Source organism: Nicotiana tabacum, chromosome 1 (genome assembly GCF_000715075.1).
Source record: "Nicotiana tabacum cultivar K326 chromosome 1, ASM71507v2, whole genome shotgun sequence".
Classification (NCBI taxonomy): Eukaryota; Viridiplantae; Streptophyta; class Magnoliopsida; order Solanales; family Solanaceae; genus Nicotiana; species Nicotiana tabacum.
The window spans coordinates 179040452-179058321 of record NC_134080.1 but is presented as its reverse complement, the minus strand read 5'-3'; the positions used below and the strand labels follow the sequence as shown (position 1 = coordinate 179058321).

Below are 17870 nucleotides of genomic sequence, written 5' to 3'. Positions count from 1 at the left end.
TTTGAATCCCAATCTGGGGCTGGTAATTGATTCCCCTTATTTTAAGGCGTCTTTCCTGGATTCTGTTTGTACTAACTAGTTGGGTTAAGCCCCAATTAACTGACTGATTTTTATTTGTATACCTTATTCATGAACTCTATTATTCTTTGCCTTATTTGTTTTACCTTGCTAAGTGCTATATAAACTCCATTCTGATTTCTTTCAAATAGACAAACACACTGAGAAAGATACAGAAACACACACAAACTCTTATTCTGACACAATCACCGTTGAAATTCTTTCTGTTACTTGTGTTTGCTGCACTGTCTAGCCGGCTGAAAGCCAATGCTAGACTATTGGATTTAACTTGCCTTCACCTTTCTGTTTGCTATCTCTTAACTCGTATGCCGCTATTTTTGTTATCATAATCTCTTCTATGTGCTATGTGTCTCAGTATACTTCTGCTTTGATACTTGTCTCCTAGCCATCTCCTTCTCAACTACTATGCTTCAGTTACTATTCTCTATGACTTATATGGTTAGGTCACTCTGAACCTCAACATGTGCATGTTTATTATATACTTCTTGTTTATTTTAACAAGTATGCTTTAGTCTTGTTACGTCTTTGTCCCATGTGGCTGTGTGGTTAGTGTTCCAACATGCTTCTGTTCTGCCCTATGTTTCTCTTAACCAGCATGACTTAAGTCCCAGCCAGTTCTATATGATAGCATGTCCCTGTTCTGCCCATTATACTGGTTTACTCATTTTGATACTAGCATATATAATTCCCACTGCCCCAATCTGTTATGTATGGTAGTTTGATTAATCATTTTGATTTCAGCACGTTTCTCTATTTAATACAAGTCTATATGCTCACCTAGTAATAGTTGATGGACTAAGTCAATTCTAACCATGTGAAGCTTTGTTTGACTTCACTGTGACTCTGTTTTGTCTATGATTCCAGTATTCCTGGTGATTGTAACTGCTGGAATTCATATCTGGACTCAATCTGTTTGTAGTTTTTGATCTTGTGACATGTTTCTATTCACTTCTAAAAATACAAACTGTTTTTTTTCTAAAACTACATCCTACTTTTATATACTATTTTCAACTCTTACTCTTAGCTATCTAGGGTCATTCCCCTCCAGTGTGAGCATTGCCTAGGAGTCCATGAGACTCCTCCGAACTCTGACACATTGGGGCTGGCTTTTCCAAACTTGTTTACAAAAACTATTTCTCAGAAAAATTTCTGGTCTGAGTATTACCCACGGTCTCTGAGGCCCTTGGAACTTTGACACACCAGAAGCCCATTTGGTGTAATATGAACTATTGGTGTACTCTAGATCTGATTGAAGGCTTGGCTTCTAAGTTGACTTTGGGCCTGCCAAGGCTCCCTATAGTATAGTAATTTTCATTATATAATTTATTTGTATTGCCCTATAATAACAATCTTTGTAAAACAGATATTGGGGTACTTAGTAAAAAACTAGGAATGGATATTTATATCTTTATTGGGGTTCGGGTAGAAACCATGCCCATAGGTAATTGTGATGATATTTATATGCATTAGAAACCATGTTATAGGGTTTATCTCATTATGCTAAATATTCATTTCATCTTAGAAATCCTGCTTATAGGATCTACATGTATTTTGAACTCAGCGTGCACTAGTGACGATGTCCATAGTGTTCTGTCCATTTGATTAAACAACTTTCCTGGAGATGTGCTTAAGAATTCTGCCCGCCTGTTATTAATAGAAATCATACGTATAAGTTCTAAAAAATCAGTTTCTGAATTTAGATATCATGCCTATAGGATTTCAAAAATAAATTTCTGCATTTAGATATCATGCCCATAAACTTTTCTATATCAGTTCTTGCATTTAGATATCATGCTAATAGGATTTCAAAAATCAGTTTCTGCATTTAGATACCATGCCTATAAGGTTTCAAGACCCGTTTCAGCACTTAGAAAGCATGCCTATAGGACTTAAAGATAAAATCTTCCTGTTAAAAATTAGTAGTTGATTTACAGCTGATATGCCATATCAACAGGGTTCTGCCCGACTATCACTCAGGAAAACATGTAGGTTAATTAAAATTCTGGGTCTAAAACTATGATTGCTTGTTTGAAATATGCCCGGATTTAGAGTGTTAACAAAATCAGTAGGCAAACTGATAGGTACTCATATGCCCGCTTCAATAAAACTGTTGTATATTCTGTTTATGCTCACTAGATATCGTGCCTATAGGATCCTAAAATCTTTTGTTTATACAGCGTGCATTTGTTTGTCTATTTGTGGAGGTTAACATAAGCCCACTTAATTGCTTCCATATGTGATAGTCCTATTTGACTTTTGTCTGTCGCTTAGTTTTCTCCTTTTAAACAACATAGGTGAGTCTAGAACCGCCTAAAATTGAGGTCCTAAACACCTCCAGGGCCAGAGGTAAGAGACGGGTAGTGGATGCATAGGGTACGTACAGGATGTTATTAGAATGCTTAAGTAATAATAAAAAAGGGGAGGGTAATTGGGTAGTAAAAAGAAATGATGACATGTGCGCTAATGCTATGTGTAGCACCACAACTTGGGGATGATTACCAAGTATTGCACAAAAGTGATCGTATAGGCTAAAAATCTAGGGGGCCCTTTTGCTCCTCGTTTGAAAGTAAAACATGTTTGTTTATCTGCTTATAAAACTAATTCGCTCAAATTGAGTTTGGCCGGGACCCATCGTTGTGGACCTCGAGGGGTGCCTAACACCTTCCCCTCAAGGTAATTTCGATCCCTTACCTACTCTCTGGTAATGTAAACTAGTTCATGACTTATTTGCTTTAGGTGCCCTAACGCACCTTAATCCGTTAGGTGAAGACTCTTCAAATCTCATACCCCATTCCCAAAAGGAAAGGAGTTGTCTCGAAATATCGAAACTCATACTCCGCGAGGAAAAAGGGGGCGCGACAGATGACGTCATCATCAGGGACTCCGAAAAATTGAGACTCAAATCGTTTCTTATCATCTTATTCTAAGAAACGCGGGGACTATCTGTATACGGTCAAAATCAGGTATGCCGATTTAATGGGCCCGAGGAACTACTTCAAGAATAAGTCCGAAATCAGTATTGGGTTCGAGCCCGATGGCAGAGTTCGATGATCAAAGTGTCTGATAGGTATCAAGGCCGAACGTGACCAGCCTCGAGATACTGCCATTGTGGTTTTGTAACAGAAAAAGCAAGATTACCGCAATGGCCCAAAGATCAAGGCGTAAATTTCGAACCAGATTTGTATGAATTTGTACTAGGTGGTTAGACAATTGTCCAATTAGATTCCTTACTAAAAACAGAAATGTACCTTATTTATGATTCTCCTATTATATAAAGAGGAGCCTATTCATTTGTGAGATCATCAATCATTGTCAAAAGAATATACTCTCTTACTTTCTTGCTCATTACTCATCAGAATTGTCTCTTAAGTTTATTGCTTTTACTTTACTTTTCATGTTGACCTACCTCGAGGCCATCGTAGCTCGAGGTCAAGATTTGCTCAAACACTGGTTTGATTCAACTCACATCTTTAATTTATACGTTAGATTTCTTAGTTATTAATTAGTATTGAATTAAATTACGTATCATTAAAATCACAAACAAATTTAATTGTTACTCGTATTTTCGAGGTAAACAACCTCAAAAAACGCACATAATTTAGTCCTATTTGCGCATGCATCCCATAAGTTTAGATTCTTGATGGATAATATGTTGAAAGTATCAATTCCAAGATGCCATGCGTAACAAAAATTCTCTAATGTTACGTCCTTTTCAATCTCCGACGTTAGATTAGACATCAAAGTTGCCTAATTCTTTTGGAGTTCTTCTTTGGACCAATTGTACAGTAGAAACTTATTGCCCCCCCCCCTCCCCCTCACACCACCTGGCCCACTTGATAATTGCCTAATTGGTGACCAATTGTTAAAACAATGTGGTGTGTTTGGGCATTTTTCCAAAGAAAATATTAAGGATTCCTTTTTACTTGGCTAGGGATTTATGAAAATTTTCTGCCTCTGCAGAATTTGGATATTTGTACTTTCCCTTTGAATAGTCTAATAAACAAAACAAACAGTGAGTTTCAAATTATAGATATGAAAAGAAACTCAATAAAAAAATAGATCGATAGGATTGAGCATTTGCATTCGGTTCGGTGGTTTGAGGTCATGACTAGCTTCATATGGTATATTATAACTTGCGTGTATCGTCGATTTTGGTTTTTGAGCGGTTCAAGATTGATTTAGAAGAATGACTCTCATTTTGGAAGCATTAAGTTGACAGAGTTGATCAAGTTTGACTTTTGTGTATTTGACCTCGGATCAGAGTTTTGATGAATCCATTAGGTCCGGATGGTGATTTGGATTTGGGTGTGTTCCCAAATTTGCATTTGGAGGCTTTAGAAGGTTTTGGTCATAATTGGCGAAATTTGGCAATTTGAAGGTTTGGAAGGTTCATAAGTTTGATCGGGAGTTAACTTTGATGATATCGGGTTCAAATTATTATTCGGGGAGTTGGAATAGGTTTGTTATGTTATTAAAACTTGTGTGCAAAATTTTTGAGGTCATTCTGAGTTGATTTGATGTAGTTCGATACGAGTTTTGGAAGTTGAAGTTCAAAAGTTCATTAAGTTTGATATGAGATATGATTCATGGTTTTGATATTGTTATGTGTGATTTGAGGCCTCGAGTAGGTCTGTGTTATGTTTTGGAACTTTGGCATGTTCGGATGGGGTCCCGAGGGGATCGAATGTATTTCGGATCGATCTTTGACCATTTTCCTTCACGTTGTGTTGCTGGTTTTCTATTGTTACTGATATCCTTCGCGATCACGAGGGAGTGACCGCGATTGTGAACTCGTAGTGTATTATGGGAACTGAGTATTTCTCTTCTACGCGTTCACGACTTGAGGGTCACGATCGCATAGCTTTGTGAGACCTGGGGCATTGCATTCGCAGTGTTGTGTCATGTTCACGTATTGGCGAGGGAGCTGGAGGCTTTGTTCATCGCGTTCTCGCAGGAGGCGACACATTCACTAAGGTCTAGTAGCGGCGTTCATCGCGTTCACGAGGGATGTGCCGCGAATGCGTAGTGTTATGTTGTGGCAGTGTATTTTGTTCATCGCGAATGTGAAGCTTCTTCCGCATTCGGAAAGGGTATCCCTAAAGCAGTATTATAAGTACTCTATTTCGGACCATGAGTTTATTTTATCATATTTTGAGTTGGAGAGATCGGATTTAGGCGATTTTAGAGAGGATTTTCACCACATGGATTGGGATAAGTATTTTTGACTCGATTTTTATTATAGATTCCATCTTTGATTTTGGTATTTGATTGATGATTCTAAAAGAGAAATTGGGGATTTTTGTCTAAACTTTTCTAAACTGAATTAGTGAGTTTGCACATCGATTCGGAGCCGAATTTGAGCGAAATTAGTATGGTTGGACTCATATTCGAATGTGTTGTTGTAATTTGTGAGTTTTGTTATAGCTAAGTATGGCGGTTCACGAGCTCTCCAGTACAAAAGATACCCTAAAATTCTGAAAAAGATCTATTTATACACAGCTGAAATTACTGGACTAAAATGCCACTATAGAGGTTTCGCTGATAGTGGATTAATGAGCGCCTCAGTGCTTGGACTTCCACGGCCGCGCAAATGCAAGCGCGGACCGCGGTTCTTCACTTTGGGATTGGGACTGGACTTGATTCCGCTGGGAGCGGAAAACCAATTGCCTCAGCGTTGTCTGCAACCGCGTCCGCGAAATATGTTCGCGGACCGCGCTCTTCACTTGAGCTCAATTTTCCAGTCCTCTGATTCTCAATTTCGCCCTCACCGCTATTTGGACCGTGACCATATCGAGTAATTCTGCTGTCGCGCTATTTCAGCGCAGTCAGCGACCTCTGATGCCTTCAAAACTCCTTCTCTGAACCTCACTTACACTGAGAGCGTAATTGTGGCCGCCCCAGCGGTTGTCCTTCCGTGGCCGCACTCTTTCATCGTTGTCAGCACTTTTTCTCTCAGTTTTGAAGTTGTGCAGATTTACTCCTTTTTTTTTTAGTCAATCCGCTAGGCAAACGCCTAGGGCTAGTTTTATTTATAACAAAATAAAAGACAAAATACAATGTCATGATATCCTACGAAATGAAAGGAATAAAGTTTGAATTTAACAAATAGCCTATTATCAAAATTGAGTGTTGCACACAACATTGATATCACATTAATGCTATTAATCTTTGTAAAATACAAGTCTGCATCCAAGATAACATTCCATTTTTGTTCGACAGCATTTGTTGTCTTCCAGGCTTTCATATGTAATAAATGTGCATGTGAAAGGCTTTTACAGCACACATGCTCTCCTCTAGTTACTTTTAGCAGTAAGTCTTGGCGTGCAATTCCATTTGGAAACTGCCGAGCATCCCTGTTCGAATGTATTCCCAAAAAATCACGCCCCAGCTGATTTTGATAAAGCTGCCAGCATCCGTTCGTGTATCAATATTCCTCAATAGTCTCTCCCACATGTTGATCGCATAACGTTTGACAGCAGAAAAAGCGTGCATGACATCTGTTGCCGTGCGTGAAACATGCAATGTCGATATTCCTCGATTGAGCTGACCAATAGAGACAGCTTTGTGCAGGAGAATCCAGAAGCACGTGAGCTCCACATATAGCTGAAGCATAAAGAATTATATCCCATAGTACCATCATCTGAAAGTATTGCATGCTTTTATGTATCCTAGATAACTTTCCATGTGTATTACACCTTTTAATGTGATTCCTTTGCTCAACAGCATGTGTTGTCTGCCATGCCTTCCACATTAACCCATGTGTGCACATGAAAAGATTTTTATGAATTAGTAAATGCCACAATGCACAGTTAGTTGTATTAAAAAATACTCGTTCATTTGCATTATCGAAAAAGTGAGCTTCCAGTTCTTGTCTGAAAGCATATGTATCTTGTCTTTCCAAATCGCATGCTTAATTGATTTCTTTCAATCCTTTTCTCAGATCCGTTGCATGCTGGTGCACACTCAAAACTATTTGGCTTCTGATAATATGCATAAACTTCTTAAAAAATACATGCTCAGCTTATTTCCCATGCTATTGCATTACTTCCCTTTGATGTGAGTCATTTCCATGTATAATATATTGTAAAAGTGCGAAAGCCCATCTTTAATGTCCTCCCAGTGGATTGAATGCAATGCATTAATACCACTATTTCATATTCTACTATAATATTAGGCTTTAGCTTCGATGAAATACCTGCAAAAAAGTGAACAAAGTTAGCCGAAAAATTGCTATCCAAACTCTCCTCCAGAATGATTCGAGTGTGATAACAAAATGAATCCTCTTTTCCTCCTAATTCCTTGCAACTTTCACTCTTATGTAAGGACAGTGCATCTTATCTTCGTTAATAATCCTCCTTCCTTTTGAGTCCAGATCCCAGAAACCATGGCATTTAGTATTTCCTTCATCGAGGGCGTAATTGGCAAGATGGTCTGCTAATGTATTCCCTTCTCTTAAAATGTGTGTGACCTTGATGGTACTTTGTTCCTTCAATATTAGAATCTCCTCTACATGTTCAGTAATATACCATGGAGGCTTCCATGATTCCTCTAGAATGTTCTTTAATAGCATAGAATCTGTCTGCAGCCATATCCGGCAATAATTAAGATTTTTGCACATCTTCAATGCCTCAACAATAGCTATCGCTTCTGATTCATTGTTGTTTCCTTCAGAAATCTCCCTTCCTTCTGCATATATCAAATCACATGCCTCATCCCTTATGCAGAAACCAATTGAACTCCTCTCTGGGTTCCCTCTACATGCTTCATCCGTATTCACTTTGATCCATCCTCTTGAAGGAAATTCCCATAACACTTTATCATATTTCAGTCGAGGTGTGTATTGCTCCATCATTATCAGTAAGTCCAGCCACTTGTAAGGCACATGTAGTCTTGGCCTTTTCAGTTGGACCAGCGATTGCAAAGTAGATGACACCTGGTAAATAACTCTGCTCACTGACACTGCTTCTCCATATTTCAAACTGTTTCTTCTCTTCCAAAGTTCCCATACAATGCATGCAGGTAAAGCTTGTAACACTGGCTTCAATCTAGGTACTACTGCTGCTGTCCAACACTTTGTAATTGATTGATGTAATGACAACCCATCTAATGCAATTCTTGCTCTCCTCAGGAAGTAACTCCAAACACTTCTAGCTGCATTTGATGTGAAGAACAAATGTACTAAAGACTCCTCCTTTGGATCAGCACAGCACCAACATTTAGATGGCATGGAGTATCCTATTTTACGCAAGAAATCATCAAGTGGCAGTTTTGCTTTCCACACCTTCCACAGGAAGAAAGATATCTTGAAAGGTAAATCTTTTACCCATATCTTCTTGTAAGCTAATTTTGGGTTGGCTCTTCTTCGCAGGTAATCCCATGCAGATTTTACTGTAAAATGTCCCCTTGTTTCAAGCATCAAGAAAGGAGTATCTAACTGTGAACTTTCAGTTGGTGGTCTAATATTCTGCACAATGTGGTTTGCCAAATCTTCAGGTAGGCTCTCAAAAATTTTATCCACATTCCACAGACCATTTTCAACCAGATCGTTGACATTATGAATATCCTCATCGATACCAAACTCTGCAGGCACCTGAAAATATAAGGCTCCCATCTCAGTTCAATTATCGAACCAGAATTGAGTTGATCCCATTCTCAGTTTCCAGTAGATTTGATGCTCAATCAAGTCCCTACATTCTAGCATTTTTCTCCACACGCGGGATCCACGTTTCCAAGGTACAATTACTGCATTTAGTTTCTTGCAGTACTTTTGACAAATATATGCACTCCACAAAGTGGGCTTAGTCCTGAAATTCTACCACAATTTGCAGAACAATGCCTTCGATACGTCATGCAGGGACCTGAAGCCTATGCCTCCCTCGTCAAAAGGCATACACAGGTTAGTCCAAGACGCCCAATGTCTAGTGCTGCCTCCGACATTGCTGCACCAGAAAAACTTGGCAAAAATGCTATGTAATTTGTTGATCACATAATTTGGAGGATTGACAGCTGACAACATATGAATTGGGATACTCTGCATGACATTTGCAATTAAAACAGCTCTGCCTCCCACAGACATGAGTTTTCCTTTCCATGACTGAAGTTTGTCCATAACCTTGGTGATTAATCCCTGGTAATAGTCTCCCCTTCTTCTTGCATAAAAAATAGGATAGCCAAGATAGGTCATAGGGAAACATTGTCTTCGTATACCTGTAATCCTTTCCACCTTGTTAATCACCTCATTATCCATTAAATGATGCAGGTATGTGGCTGATTTGGTTTTGTTCACCAGTTGACCAGATGATGATTCATAAGCTTGCAGAACCTCCATGACAAGTCTCAACGAAGTTTCATCAGATGAGCAGAAAATGATTGTATCATCAGCATATGATAGATGATTTATTTTTGGGGTCCATTTTGGCATTCCAAATCCACAAAAATACAGGTTAGTGTGTAGTGAATTCAATCCCCGAGAAAGTGCTTCTGCTGCTAGAATAAATAGAGTTGGTAACAAAGGGTCACCCTGTTTAACTCCACTCAATGATTTGAAGAAACCATTAGGCTGACCATTTATAAGCATAGAGTACTAATTGTTCCCAATCAAATCAAAGATCAAGCCAATAAAAGCTTCAGGAAATCCCATTTTACTTAGTATTTTGGTCAGGAATAGCCATGATAGCCTGTCGTAAGCTTTTTCCATATCAAGCTTAATCACTACGTTTGGACCTGCTTTTGTTCTCAACCTGATATTCGTAATGATTTCTTGAGTTAACAGTACGTTCTCAACTATGCTCCTGCCTTTCACAAAACCTGCATGTTCCTCTGATATTATGTTTGGTAATAATTCAACCAACCTCTCATGAATAACCCTAGAGAAAATCTTGTTAACAAAGTTACTAAGACTGATTGGTCTCATGTCTGCAAAGGTCATAACTTCTTTTTTCTTTGGTAATAAAACCAGGTTTGTGTGCGTAACACTTTTTGGCAGCCGCTGACCGCAAAAGAAAGCCTTGACCATTTGGACAACATCTTCTTCAATAATTTCCCAGCATGTTTGGTAAAAGGCTCCAGTGAAACCATCTGGTCCACCAGCTGAGTCCCCATTCAACCCCATAACTGCTCTCTTCAATTCTTCATTGGAAGGCAAGGCCATCAATCTTTCATGATGATCACTATCTACCATTGAAGGTACATGATTTAGAATATCGAAATCATTTGGGACTGCACTCTCAGTAAATTGATCCTTGTAGAACTTTAGTGCTTCTTCTGCTATTAAGTGATCTTCTTCAATCTAGTTATCAAGGCTATTTTGGATCCTTGATAATTTCAGTCTCTTCCTTCTCCCATTAACTTGAGCATGGAAGAATTTAGTGTTTCTATCTCCATCTTTGAACCATAACATGCCAACTTTTTGTCTCCAGAATTCTTCTTCTAATGCAAGATATTTAATCATTTCAGCTTGGACCTGTTGTAATCTTTGTCTATTCATCTGTGTAGCATTGACTTCAAATTATCTTTCATGAACCAGGACCACCTCCTCAAGGCTTGCAATCTTCTGGAATATATTCTCATATGTAGCTCTGCTCCAGGTAGATAGTGTTTTCTTAAGCTTCTTTAACTTGTAGTTAAAAATGCAGAAAGGGTTAGCACTAAAATCAGCATTCCAATTCTCCTTTACTAAATCTTTGAAGGTTTCATGCTTAGTCCAGAGGTTAAGAAATCTGAATGACTTCTTAATTGGAGGAGTTTCTATATCACATTTCAGCAGCATTGGGCAATGATCAGACCCAATTTTGGACAAGTGAGTTACCTCCAATCCAGGAAAGGTCTGTTGCAATTCATGATTGCCAAAACATCTGTCCAATCTTTTAAAAATACGGTCTTCCTCTGATCTTCCATTCCACCATGTAAATATGCTTCCTTTAAATCCCAAGTCTGTCAAGTTGCAGGTATTGATGCAGTGCCTAAAGTCATCTACTTCAATGAGAGAAACTGGTAAGCCTCCAAATTTCTCTTCCTCATCCCATATCACATTAAAGTCGCCTCCAACTAGCCATGGTACTGTCATATCTGATGTCATTGCATAAAAAGAATCCCATAGTTCAATTCTTTCAATGCGGTCATATTTGGCATAAACTAGTGTAAGGATGAGCTCAACATGTGTTTCAGTGTGCGTTAATATCAAAGTCAGTTGTTGAGTCTTGTTATACAGAATAGTAACCTCAAATATTTCATCAATAAAAGCCCAAATCTTGTTTGATACATTCACCACAGCCTGTGCCAAACCAATTCTTGCTCTATACCTCTCCATTTTGTGAGACTGTTGCATAGGCTCAAGGATTCCTATGAACTCAAAGTGATGTTTTCTGTGCATTGTAATCATACTTTCAAATGCTTGCATTGTATTTACTGACCTGGCATTCCATATAATTGCATCCATTAAATGTTTTGGGGTTTGGACAGTGTTCTCCTTGTTTGTACTCCACTGGCTGGGACAGCAGATGTCTATTTTGACTGTTTCTTTTTTCCTTTTGTTGCAGATTTTACTCTATCAATAAGCCTTGGCGATAGATCACCCTGCTTGGCAACATTAAGGAAATTTTATGTAGTGGTTTCCTCATCCATGTCTCTACCTTTAGGTTCTGCGTGGCCAACTTGGTCATGTGCTTCTATTGTTTCTTTTGATGTCACAACATCATATGCTTGATTGGTAAGTGCAGCATCATTTTCTTGATTGGTAAGTTCAGCATCGTTTTCTTCAAGTTCATTTGTCAACAGCTATGTATTGTTCGATGGAACAACACTTCCTGCTACATCCTTCCCTATGCTCAATGGTACAACACTTCTTGCATAGACTTGCACTGTCTTCTCTTGGTTCTTGTCTGACTTTTTCTTTTGGTTCTTGTCTTTATTTTCAGCTTCTTTCAAGACATTACTAAAATCATTATGTAAAGTCCCTCCTGGATCTATAATATTGATGTTCCCCTCTTTTGTCTTTTCTTCTGCTGCATTTGTGCATTCACTTATGTTTTGAATATTGATTGCATTGGCATTACAATTAAAACTTTGATTCTCATCTTCCACTTCATTTCCTCCAAATTCTTTTTCACTATGCATTGTATCTGGAATCTGCTCATCTTCTAAGACTTTCTCTATTTGGTTGATCCATAATCTCCCTCCTGCCCATTTATCTTTTTCATTGGTCCTGAATTTCTCAAAATCTGTATCTTCAATTAAGTCATTCTCTTTATTGTTTGCTAAATGTTGTCCAACTTTGGTGTCCTGTGAAGGAATGTCTTGACATGAGGTACTGGCCTGAACTACATTATTTTTGAATGCTTCTTGCACCCATTGGGCAGTTGAGTAATTGTCAAAATGCTGCTCATTCCCCAAATCTTGTTGTACACAATCTGCTGTTGATTCCCTGTTTGCTGCATGATATCTTATTGTTGTAGGATTGAAAGTAGGTGCTGCATGGTTCAGTTTCTTTGGTTCTGACATAGCTAATGGTCTCCTAGATGAACTAGGTGAATTTACCTTTTGTACCATTTGTCTAGTCGAAAAATCATATTGCATCTCTTCTGACTCATTCTCCGCAACTGTATGAATATTAATGGGGTCTGCATTATTTTTAGTCGCACGAATTATGGACTTGGAGGCATTTTTTCGGAAAACACTGTCAATGAGCTGATTTGTACAAAATTCTTCACTGTTTTCCACTTCTAAACATGCAAAACTGTTTGTTGTCTGAACTTGCTGTTTAATTCCTTTTTGATTGTTTACAACCACGATTTCTTGTCCAGTATTTGCTAAATCTGCTGCCTGTTTCTCTTTTGCTTGCACTCTCCTATCTTTGACCTCCTTCCATTGAGCAATTTGATTTCCAACAACTTTCCCACTTGTAAGAACCATTATTGGAGCATTGTTTGTTTTGTAGTCCTTGTTGGGCTGCACTACAACATCATTTGAAGCCTTCTTTTCATCATTTCTGCTGGCCATTAGTTCAGGATGAATTTTCCAGCATTCGAACACATCATGGCCCTGAAGCTTACATTCCTTACAATACTTGGATAGATAGTCATATTTGATAGTCACCCACTCAGTTCTAATATCTCCAGTAGGCTCGTTAACAATGTCTAATCGAACCTTCTTAGGCATGTCTGTTAGCAGGTCCACCAATACTTTCACGCAAGTACAACTAGGTTTAGTTTTCTTGACAGTAGCCAAATCCAAATGGAGGGGTTTCCCGACTGCAGAAGCTAGGGAGAACAAGCATTCTCTTACAAAATAAGTAGGCAGCAGATTAGGGAATGAGATCCACGCTATTACCTTAGGAGTCTCTTCGTCAATTTTAAATTTAGCATCGTAAATCAAGTTTCTTAATTGATATTCATTTCCAAGCTTATCCTTTACATAATACACACCTTTTGACGAGAAGTCTACATAATCTTTCCATAATGAAAAACGAATCAAAATGTGCCTATCACGTAGATATCCAATGTTGCATTCAGCTTTGATACCACACTATAAAGGAACAATGCGACGTATTTCATTGATATCTGGCCATCCGTATGAAAATTTGCAAACAACGGCCTGTTGCAAACCTTCCATTAAATTCATGCATTCAACTTCTGCTTCAGAAAATCGTACAGTTGGTTGTCCTTGAAATATATGGGCTTGTCTTGGAGGAATTGGCTCAACTACTGCTGCACGTTCTTGCATTGTTGAAGTGTTGTTCGTAGGTTTTACAGCATTTGCATAGTCCATAGGTTTTGTGCCATTAGAAGGCTGGGTGATGTTGGAGGGTGGTTGTGGAGGTGGCCCAACGTGAGAGGGTGGCTGGCCACTGGCCATGGCAGTACTGCGTGACAGTCTACCCTAAATCAACCCAGAACACTAAGGACGATTCTAATACTACAAGGAGTTCTTCAAAATCTGGATACCTCGCGTGAAAGTTGTAAAACACTGAAGAAACTTGATGCTACATTAATAGTAGCCAAAATCTAGATCGAATATTTGCCAGATAATTCACCAAGAGAGATGTGTTGCTACAGTAATAAAACTAGACTTAAGATCTGTAACTTCTTGATATAAAAATCAGTGAAAAAACAAAGGGAGGTTGTTTGTGATGAGAATGGTGTTCTTTTAAGACCAAAGTTCTTTTAACCAAATCCTGCAAACAAGCACAATAAGTCAGTTTTCGGGAATACTTTTACACATTTTTTATCCAAAACCTAAGCAAAAGAGAACATACGATAGGCTAGAATCCATAATTATCAACTCCCCCAAACTTAAGCTTTTGCTTGTCCTCAAGCAAATAAAGTATTCCCACCTCCACAAAGTAAAAGAAAGAAGAATTTCAGCTGGTCTAAAGTGACTTCAACAAGCATCAATTGAGACAAACAATTACCCTCAACAAAAATGTATTATCGACAACACATAACCTTTTTAGCACCATGGCTCTAGTGCAACACAAGAGCTTCAAGAGTTGACTTAACTCATCAAGGAAGCTCTCTCTACTACATAGGTTGTAGTTGAACCCAAACTCTTTCTCTTTTGCTCTCCATAAGCAAATCTCACTTTAGATTATAGCACTCAGAACAAAGATTGTGGAAAAATACACTCATCCCTCTCAAAGGAAGGTCACAAGTCCAGCTCTAAGTACCATAAGCTTGCCCCTCATATGAATCACCACTAATATAAGCCCACTCCACTCGAAATCATCTAAGGCTTTTACGGGAATGTAATGAATGCTTTTGGTTCAAGGTAGGATATATCGGTCTATGTAGCTTTCATTTTTCCTTGAGCACTTCATTTTCTCATTTCGGCTCACACTTTCTTGACTCTTTGAGTCATTTCTTCTTCCTTAGGGGACTAGAGAGACACACTGTCACTCTTTCTTGTTCATGAAAATAATCTTTCTCCTTTCTAATCATTCTAAGCCTTTCATCATTGCTTTTGTTGAACCTCTTCTTTTTCTACATTGTTCACTTTCTTTTTTTGGCTTTTTGGCTTTTCTTTCTTTTTCTTTTTGCCTTCCCTTTTCTTCATTTTGTACCTTTTATCATTTTTGCATTCCTCGTCTCTCCCCCCAAACTTACGCTTTTGCCAATTATGCTAAGGAAAGATCGGGTGCCAAGAGAGGATCATTTTAGAATAGATAAAGGCTTGTATCATGGTTATTGAAAGAACAAGGGACATGGCTCAACGGGGTTGACTAGGGATCTCATATTTGGTAGGCTATGGATGCTTTCAAGTTTTCAATTAGGATCAAGAAGAGCCTATAATCATTTCTCAAGTAGAGCTACACTTAAAATTTCGCCTAGACAAACATTCAGGGCAAGTTCTAGACTTATTGGCATGGGACTTGGACTTGCAAATCAAAACCTCACCACATAAGCTATTAGATTACTAAAGAGAACAGAGTCGAGGGACCACAACAACTTTAGCTAAGATTGAGCAACACAAATGGCTCCTAAAAACCACTCGATGATTGTTTAGCCAACACAAGAGTCTAAAGGTCAGAACTATTACCATCCTTTACACATCAATTAGTTTCCAACCATAAGGTCAAAGGTAAATGTGTTAGGCCAAAGTGAAGCTTTGCCTGAGACACTTTTATTCATTACTACTATTTATACAAAAACGAAAAGAAAATGGAATCAAACCCTTAAGAAGGTTGTCATGCCATCCATCATTGGGAAGAGCCACCCGGTTCACACAAACTCCACCTTCGGAAAGAACCATGGCATTAAGAAAACCATAGGCTTATTGATCATGAAAACTTGTAAAAGTAAGAAGCTAAAAATTGAAAAAGAAGATACTAAATGAAATAAGAAGCTATGTTATTAAGGAAAATTGCAAAAGACGTTATAAAGTAAAATACGGAAAGTAAACTGAATATGTACAATAGGGGATTGCGACGAATATACATAAGAGGAAATGAATATATACATGGAAAAGTAACTTTATATACATGTCGAAATTAAAAAATAACGAGAAGTGAAAAATAAATGGTAAAATTATATACATACCAAAAGTGAAAAATAACAATAAAGAAAAATAAGTATCATAATTACAATCCAGTTATAAAATCATCAAAATAGGACCTCCCCAAATAAAAACCAGTGTTGTCCTCATTGCTAATAGCAAAAATAAGATCAAGGAGGGGTTAGAGAGTAAATAAAACTACCTATGGATCCTCTGTCTGCATGGGGTCTGGAACATCAATGGGGTCCTGTGGCTGGGTCCCTAGGTCACCTCCCTCGGGGTCCTCCAGCTGAATCACCCCTCTCCTCATAGGCTTTCTATCAGCCTCCTGATCCGGTGTCTGTGCTGCCTGAGCTGCTGGAACTGGGTCCTCTAATAGTAGCTCCAATGGAATGTCCCCAGCTAATCTAATCTTGTCCACCTCCTTCCTTAGCAGCTTCACCAACTCCTTTGAAGCCCGAGTTTTCTTCATCTTTTTTGTTTGCTTGCTCATGCCTGTGATAGCTTTTCCATGTGCCTCCAAAGCATCCATAATCAGCTTCTGGTTGTATAGGAGCTTCTTCTAGTTGTCCAAAATCTCCTTCAGTGATTCCTCCACGGAAGCTGGCACCTGAGGCTGAGCTGGGACTGACTGAGCTGCCACTATGCTAGATATGACAGAGATCTTTGATGTAGCTGTCTGCATCTTGTTGTTGATACCGGACAGTGTCCGGTTAAACCTCAGTATAGTGAGAGGGTAACCTGATGAAGATGGAACCAAAGTAGGCATGGAAGTAGATGGTCCGGCAGGAGGCTGTGGTACGGCAGTAGGAGGCTCGGAACCAGTAGCCACCACCCCTGGCTCTTCAGACTGGCCAGTGGAAGTGGAGGCTTTGCCCTTGGACTTGGGGTTGCCGGACCCCTGAAGACTGTACCATGAGAAGGGCCTCTTGGGTTTCACCTTGATATCAAAATCCCTTCCCTCAACTTCCTGATCCTCCAAGTACTTAGTGAGGAAGTTAGGGAATAGGTAGGAGATCTCATTCTTATTGACCACTCTAGTGATCACCCTGGACATGATATTACCGACATTGATCGAGTACCCCGCCATGATGGCCCCCACTATAATTGCCCGGGAAACCGATATGTCACTGTTATGAGTAGTGGGGTCTAACCGGCTGCACATGAATGTCTCCCAACCCTTTGCCTCAAAGCTTAATGTGTTTCGATAGATTGGGATCCCCGGTGTCAACCAAGCTAGTGTAGTCCCCGAGAGAGCAATTATTGATGCCAGCCATGGGCAGGCCAACTCATCCATGGCCACCTTATCCAAATACAAAGACTCATCATTAAATCCGGCATAGTCGTTCAAAGTCTTCCCATCAAATTTTATCTTTTTCGTGCCTTGGTCACAAATGTGCCCTTTTTGGTGTGGGCGACATTGGCATAAAACTCTTTCACTAAATGCTCATTGGCCTCCGGCAGCTTGCTTGTGAAGAACTTCCACCCCACTCTTTAATTAAACCGCCTCTTTACATTAGGGTTGTGGGGTAGAAGATCCCTTTCTATGAATTGCTGCTCATATGTGAGTGACCTCTAAAGCCACCATTCCCGGAATTTATGGTAGGCTTTCTCACTGACGAATCTTTCTTGCCACACCACCGGGTTCTATGTTCTCTCCAACCCTCCAGTCTGGGTATCACCCCCTCTTCCGTCATTCATTGTCTCAGCATCTACATCAATTGGCTCTTCTCTAGGTGGAGAGGCTGATGTTGAAGACTCACTATTGTCCTCTGAGCCATCAGACAACTCAGGAGAAGCAGGAG

The 17870-nt window shown here is 39.1% G+C and overlaps 1 protein-coding gene across 1 annotated transcript; it reads right to left on the bottom strand.

Moving 5' to 3' along the window:
• Positions 1 to 10585: 10585 nt before the first annotated feature.
• LOC107763116 (uncharacterized) lies at positions 10586 to 11515 on the bottom strand. The gene has a single exon (XM_016581554.2). It carries the CDS (start codon positions 11513 to 11515, stop codon positions 10586 to 10588), a length of 930 nt encoding a protein of 309 aa, XP_016437040.2.
• Positions 11516 to 17870: the final 6355 nt, after the last annotated feature.